Genomic DNA, 7,890 nt, shown 5'->3' on the forward strand with positions numbered 1-7,890 from the left:
CACATTATCAGTAATACAGATGAAGTATAATTTTATATGGTTACAAGTAAATTTCAAATCTTAGATGTTCGAAAAAAAGAAAACTTTCAGAACAGTGCGTGATCCTGGTCATCATGAAGTTTTGATACTGTACGGCATGGTACCAGGCAATCAAAATGAGTCGTTCCTGCAATTCAATGACGACAGTATGATACTGCGCTGAGAGTAACCTACGAGGCTTTTGTTAATTAATCGTCACGAAAGTCTAAAGCTCAGAATTTCTCTTAGGTCTCGATATTTCAAGTACAAATGCAGCAATGAAAATTCACGCCAATTTATTGATACAAGTAAGCGCTACCGCAGATGAACGCAGACGAAAGAGTCTAAACGACGCAGACAGTGCGCCTGCCACTCGAGTCTGAGCATGACTTGTTTTAGTCAGGTCTCCGCGCGAGTTTGGGAAACCGCGAGCTAGTCGACTTCAGACGCGCAGCTCACGAGCAATCAAAAGACTTTGTAGACGACGGTGACAACAACAATGATCCATTTGCCACTCTAAATGCTGGTGTCAACGACGGTGCAGGAGCGTGACGACGACGCAGCAGTACTCCACTGCCAAAGTTGCCGCAATTGTGCGCGGGGATCCACTCAACTGGTTGGCCCGTGAGACACTGGATCCAGTGAATCTTGCCACGGTTGACATCAAGCGCCGCGAATTAAAGGCTCTATGAAGCGCATGATGTTATTTTGTTGTGATCAGCCTCTCCTTTTGCATACCGCCCAGTCAGGCTCTCGCAACTTGCAAGATCCGTGGGATTAAGAAGGATACGGTGCGTTTTAACGTCGGTTGGTTCTGCAACTTGGAAGGTACCGAGACGATGGACCCCGTCGTCACCTTCCGCAGAGAAAACACATCGCAGTTTTTGCGGAATACACAGAGAGCGCCTTAGCATCCAGTTCTACGCGAAGATGACGTCATGGATGATGGGCGTTGTCTTCTTGAAATGGCCCCACCGTTTCAATTTTACGAAACACAGCCGGAAGGTGATGTTAATGCGTTGTCCAACGATATTATCGAGCTTGTCAGCGTCCGGTGTACCCAACACGACAACTTCTCGCAGCCACTCAACACAGGTATCATCAAGAGATATCATTGAAAGTGCCGAACGAGAAATGTACTCTCACACCACCCTTAGTTTGTGATTTGCACAAAATGCGTCTTTGAGACGAACACGTAACTTCGTGCAACGGTGGAGCGCCTTGCGCCGTTGGATACGGAAACTGTTGCACTCCATGCTCAGAGCCAGTTGCTGGTTCAGCTTCTGGGCAACCGGGCGTCTTTGGGCGTCGATCTGGCGCCAACGCTTCCGCGTTCATATGCGCCGGATTCCGGTACGGCTAATTCAAACCCAAATAAAATGCCGAGTGAGTGCGCTTCTTTCTGGAAAGGTTCAGCGTATAGCAAGGCCTCGCTTGGCCACGAGCTTAAAAGTCTAATAAGCTGTGGATGGAGCCAATTCTTAACGACAGCAGAGACTGCATGTGTAGGAACGTTTTAGGTATTTAATAAAACCAGGTCATGGACCTTAAATTCTCAGAATTTCATCTGCTTCTTCCAGCTGCATATTCTTTCTGCATGTCTTAGCTTTCAGTCATCGCATCACAATCGTGTCGTAAGCCACCTACTTTAGAAGACAGAAAAAAATCGACTTTTTACGGACAGTGAGAGTGCTGATATCAGGTAGCCGTTCGGCTATCCCTCCTCATCAAGCTTTGATCTATGAAATGGCGGCGTCAGCGAGATGTGAGGATTAACGAGCCCGTTCAAGTAGAATAGCGTGTAGCCGGTAGATGAATGTGCAGCATTGCTCAAAGCAGACTCTACGACTGGCAGCATGGCGCCCCAGCTTCTCGACATTTCGGCGTAGACGCTGCGAATAAAGTATTCAACGACGCAATTTACGCGCTAATTTGACCATCGGTCGGCGGAAGGTCCGCTGTTGACATAGTCTACTAGGTGTCTAGCACCCTGAAAATTGTAGACCAAACTTTCCTGGTGAAGCGTGGGTCTCAGCCAGCGACAATTTACTCCGGGAGTCCATGCTGTCGAAAGACCCGATCGGCAAACAGAGTCGATGTACCCAACCGTCGACGGTGTCCGGCACTACCGCAAGATGAGCCATCTTACTCAAATTAACCCACAAAGACCACCACATCCGTGTTATCCGCCGATATATGGTATAGATCTATCGTTGCTGATTCGTGGGCTCAAATTCAAATGCAGACGTAAATCGCGCGAGAGCCTTGCAGACTATGTTGCAGAGCAGAACTTGAATTTCGACGCACTGAAGGTTGACCCCACGTAATGCTCAGCTTTGAAGTCACGTTTCAAATGACGGTTTCAACAGGTCCATGATGAGCTTGTTCGACTCCAGACAAACGTGAAGTCTCGTGAGGTTTGCACGAACACCTGTTGCGCTCTGTTGAAAAATGAGGCTTTGTTCTTGAGGTATCCCGTGGTGAAGATCATTTTCCTTTCCAAGAAGAAGCAATCTTTTGATATCTTTCGACGCTCATACGCATAAAATAATCTACAGGGTGAAATATTGGATGCTTTTTGTAAACAAGTGAAGAAACACCGGCTTGATCATCAGTCAGAGTTATAGTGGTGTGAACAGAGACACTCGGGTTATACGGTGCTAGCCAACCCGCGTATATCGTAGGATGTAGTGTTGGGACGGCTAGAGATTAAGCATTACCGCTGAACACCTTTGACGGTCCAATAAATATTGGTAAAAGCTTTTGCTTCCCAAATTGAACACTGCATGTTAACGCAGATTTGTGGTGCTGAGTATTTTAAGATCATTGCCTTTGTATACTTAAATGCTCTTGCCTGATTATTAAATTTGACGAATCTGAGCTTTTGCAATTGCATATCGGACAAATCTTACAACTTTTTGTCGTTTTAAAATAAAGTCATACGACTAGTCAGGCTGTATAGAGGTTTTGTTGAATCAGAATTCGCTTTTAATTCTGTGACAACATTGAGGTTATACTGTGGCTCCGTAGCCATAGTTTCCTTCATTTAGGGTTGAGACCGTCCATTATAAAAGTAGGACCTCTAGCTCGAAAACTGATGTTCGTTTAAAATAGCGAGCGGCCTGTCGAGACATGCATGGAGTTAATCAACTCAGATTCTGTGGGAAGGAGAAATCCACACCACTCATTTAATGACGTAGTGTAGCTACGCAATACGACATCAGGACTCAACTCATAGATTATATGCAATCATCTATTTGCAGGGTGAACTGCGATTGACATGAACTACTGATGCCCGATAATCCAAACGTGCACGCGACAACTTTGACGTGAAACGGGTGTTACGGTCAGATATAATTATTATAGGAAGATCATGCAGACGAAAAACGAAGTCTACAATACTCTTTATTATTTTCTTTAAAGAAATCTCGTCCGAAATAGGCGCATCGTTCATTTACACAAGGATGACATTGTCACGCGTAAGTTTAAGGATGATTTCAAGCTCATAGCTTATTTCGCTGACACTGTCAACGACCGACTGTGGCTGAATGGAACCTCATGGCTTCACTATCTGGCAAATATCCCAAGTCAGCTTATATATGTGGGACCAATAAGTAACCCGGGAGAGCTTGAGGAACGTTTTCTCACGTCTAGGATGGCCACCCGAAGGAGACATGACGATGATGCAAACCTTTGTAAAATAGAACAATACCCATTGCTGTATCCTTGTGCTCAATCCCATAATACAACAATTCATTGTGTACCCTAAAATGATGAGCTCGCGATCTTATGCTAGATCGAAGAATACGCGGTACTTTGTCGGAAGAGATCTTGAAGTACCACAATGAGTCCTAAAATGTCCCATCAGATACGTATCCTTCAGCAATCATTTTTGTGCTCTGTAGTGATAGCTTGTACGCTAATCGTTTGAAATTCTTCGCATTGTCGCCATGACTCGTGCATGTCTTTGATCTTGGACTTTGGATCATAGTCCGAATGTCTTGACAACGTATCTGCTAGAAAATTCATTTTGCCTGTTTTGTAGTGTACAACAAAGATGTTATTCGCAAAGATGGAGAACCACCGATTCATTCTCTGCGATAAATAAATAGGTCTTACTGCCGTTGCAGCCAGGTATGATCTGAATAGATCACCAAGTGCTAAATTTCAAGCAAGTACACACGGAACTTGACTAAAGTATACTTCATCGCTAGAAGCTCTACGTCATGCACTGATTAACTCCGTTCCGCAGGCCGTGATTGTCGCAACTGATACGAAACAACTCGCTCACAACCGTCATCATCGTTTTGCATCAACGCACAAGCGGTGGCATAAACATTTGCATCGCAGACCGCAAGAAAAGGCTTATCGTGGTTTGCAATTGCAAGGAAAGAAGCTGCTTCCAAGCTCTGATCCACTTCGGCATATACCGCCTGGTGATTGTTAGACTATTCTCATTCAGCGTTTTCTTCATCAGAGCCGTAAGGGGTTGTACCAACGCTGCATATTTGCGCGCGTATATGTGAAAAGAGTAAGTCAAGCCCCGTTATAATCTCACCTTTTTCACATTATAATTTATATCTAAAATATCTTTAATTTTATACGTTTGGCACTCGCCAATCATTGACAGAATTGACTTTCTATATTTTTACACGAGGTCCATTTTGCTGAGAAAGCAACAGAGCATTAGGAGCTAAGGAGCTAAGGAGCGATGAAATTGCATCTTTTAGGTTACCGTTAGGTTCATTCTCTCGCATGACTAGGAATACTTGGCAAAACCGCTTAATATGAACATCGACATCAGACTTCTCACGCGTTGTCTTACTATGCACGAATATATCTTTTAAGTAATCGGGTGCAAACTCTTTCAACTAACGAAAAAGACTTGAGATCATTTTGTTGAATGTCGCGGTAGTATTTTCAAACCCTGCGGTATCGCTAACCATTCCTACAGCATACCACTCGTGGAACTGACTGCAATCAGTGGCGTATTATTTTTGCGCGTTCATGTCTGATAGCATCAATCTTTCAATCAATCGCACCAGACACACAATTGTCAACCACTGCATCAATATTAATATCACTGCGTGGTAACTGAAGTCTAAGCAGGTATGGTCGCATCGCTCAATTTGATAGAAAAATGAACTCTGCGCCAACCATTAGTTGTAATTTCTACACAAAGGTTGGGTTACAGTGCGGGGGCTTGCTCTCACACACATACCCAGCCTTCTGTTGCTGCGCGAAAAGATCGTCAATTGCAATGACTTGTTTTTTGGCAACGGCCATACAATACCTCATACCAGGAAGTTTGTCAGTCTGATGGTGAATACTTCTGTCAGATAACAGTACGTCCAGCACCTTGCCTAGGAAAATATCAGCATAATCGTTGACAAATTTCTACACGGGACTTTCCCCTACAGCGTTTCATGACTGCTCGTCCGATCTTTTGCCGTGTCTTCTCAATAATTATTTTCGCAGTACATCGTCCAGAGATTCTTCGACGATCGTACATATTTGCAAACTTCCGCCATCCACCAGACTTTGCCTAGCCGTCTTCTCGCTCATCAACGCCAGAAGCCACAATTTTCTACTTCGAAGCTTTCTAATTTTCACGTGACGAATTTCATCGACATCACCTTCTTCGTGAAAGTCCTTAACATTCACAAACTCGCTCGATGTGTCTTACACTTGATCACTTTCTTTATCAATACGGCCTGTATCTACCTCAGGGGCACGCTAAATGCTTACCAGAAAGCTTTTCATGGTGACCTTTTTCGTATCTTTAGATGGGGCTTTGCGTCTAATTCCACTATTCTTCATCCTGCCATCACCCATGACTTATATCGATGGCAAAGAAGACAGCTTTTCGAACCGCAGCTAATAGCAGATATAATCTGCCCCTCAGCGATAAAGTCTAGCAACAGCAGCTGATTTCTTATCACCAGACGTACATTCTGGAGACCGAGACTTACTGTTGCTTCTGCTTTCCTAGTCATACTCAAGGGCTTAAGCAGTCTCGCTGCTTATTCTTTCGGTCACTTTCATGTCCCGTACCAAAGCAGTTTATCTTCAGTTGCGCGCCGAACGTGCTCGACCGACTGCATGAATCACGAAAGCCCCGATATGAGAGAAGTTCTTGCCACTTGACGTTTCCAATTTCCAGCCTATTCATGGCTATGGATATTTCAGCCAATCCCAGACGCTGATGGTGACAGCAAACAGCCCAATACGCGAGTCGTACCTCTCTCATTGGGTTGTCCTCGTGGGATTAGCTTTCCGTACTACCATTTTTTTCAACGAGATAAATATGAACTCGGTAATTTCCAAGAATTCATTCTGCGCTATCTGGGCAGGTTGGATTCGCTTGCTATTTCTTGCGAGCGGTTCGGCGCTGACGCTCGACATCCCTCAGCTCAGAGAGAAGGACACACCGGGCAAATATATTGGGACTGCCATAGATATAAAATCCGCAAACGCCACTCTGCAACAGCAAAGAGATTGTACTGCTCTTGCATACATTGGCTGAATTCCATTGGCCCTGGCGCGCTCATAGCACGCTCACCTCTTACATTCGAGCTGACTCGTGCGGCGCAAAGGTCTCAAATCGCGCTCAATACCATAATCAATACGTTATCGATAGGAGTTGAATGGGCATAAAGGGGCGATTTGCGCCCGTGCGAAGCCATTACATAAAAAGAGGGTCGATTAGGCTCTCGAAAATGCGTCTACCGCGATCCCGGCTAAAAAATTGATTTTCGGATATTGCTCGCAGAATCTCGACCCTTGACGGACGGACAAAAAATTTGCACAAACCCGGGGGATAACAACGACGAAGACCGCCAGTTCGCGGCCACTATTAAAGCGACATGAAGGAAGCACAACGCAGAAGCTGACACCACCTCATATCAAAGTAAGCGGAAAGGCCACCACCAGCAGACAGGTAGCAAAAGAGCATTTGCTGGAGACGTGGAGGGACGACAGTCGACGAGGGATCGGTCGCTGGTGATAGAAAAAACGCTATCGCTGTGATAGAGCAAGCGATCAAACGATTTCAGATTCCACAAGATTTAGAGAAGGACCATAGGATGGCAACCGTACCGAAGAGGACTCCTGATAGGAGCTTATCTTGGGACCTTGGAGTGAGAATCTGATGCGAACGCTGGCAAGTTGTATTGCCTGGCAAGCGAGCAATTCCGACATGTAAAGCAATGCCTTTCGGTCAATGGTAGTTCATCAACCAATGCTATGAAGCACTTAGAAGCGACACACGGACGTTCTTCAATCAAGACGGAAACGACGGAGGGAAACAAGCGACGTAAGGTAGAGGTGGTCAATGCTACGAAGGCCTCCGCTCTTTTTAAGAATGACCCGAAACGCTTCTACGAAATGCTATGGACTCATCTGGTTATACCGAAGCTGCTACCTTTGGGTTTCTGCGAGAACGACAAGGTTCAGCATTTTGTTAAATGCAGTGGGTCACCTATTGGCAAACATCTACCCACGCGCAAGAGACTTCACCATTTGATTTTTAAAGTATATCACGCTACGAAAGAGGGCTTCAGAACCGATCTAAGGAAGATCAAAGCTAGCTGCCCTTTACCAATATTTCATCTGAACGTGGATCTCTGGACCTCGAAGACCTCTAAAGACAAATATGTCGGGATTCGAATCATCTTCGTGGATGCTCAATGGCGTATGGATATATCCATTCTCGCCATAAAGCGCTTTTGTCCAGGCTCGGCGAAATACAAGAGCTTCCGGTTATCAGAGGTCCTTCATTCATGGGTCATAGATGTTCTTGCAGAGTTTGGCTTTTTGCCCTCGGATATTGCTGGGTCTACATCTGACGGAGGGGGTGATATAAGGCGCTTG

General features: G+C 45.1%; 2 protein-coding genes across 2 annotated transcripts in view; both read left to right on the top strand.

Moving 5' to 3' along the window:
• Positions 1 to 296: 296 nt before the first annotated feature.
• Positions 297 to 570, top strand: PHALS_06519 (uncharacterized protein; the record flags this gene model as incomplete). Its single annotated transcript, XM_024719814.1, has 2 exons — positions 297 to 326; positions 418 to 570. 2 exons carry the CDS (start codon positions 297 to 299, stop codon positions 568 to 570), a joined length of 183 nt encoding a protein of 60 aa, XP_024585075.1.
• A 6,693-nt stretch (positions 571 to 7,263) lies between these two features.
• PHALS_06520 (hypothetical protein PHYSODRAFT_254279) overlaps positions 7,264 to 7,890 on the top strand; it is a gene marked incomplete at both ends in the record, with an annotated part of 2,327 nt that continues 1,700 nt past the window's right edge. The window contains one exon of the mRNA XM_024719815.1: positions 7,264 to 7,873. Within this exon, the coding sequence (XP_024585076.1) occupies positions 7,264 to 7,873 (610 nt within the window). The remainder of the gene's footprint in view (positions 7,874 to 7,890) is intronic.

This window comes from Plasmopara halstedii, assembly GCF_900000015.1.
Source record: "Plasmopara halstedii genome assembly, contig: Scaffold_3060, whole genome shotgun sequence".
NCBI classification, from domain to species: Eukaryota; Oomycota; class Peronosporomycetes; order Peronosporales; family Peronosporaceae; genus Plasmopara; species Plasmopara halstedii.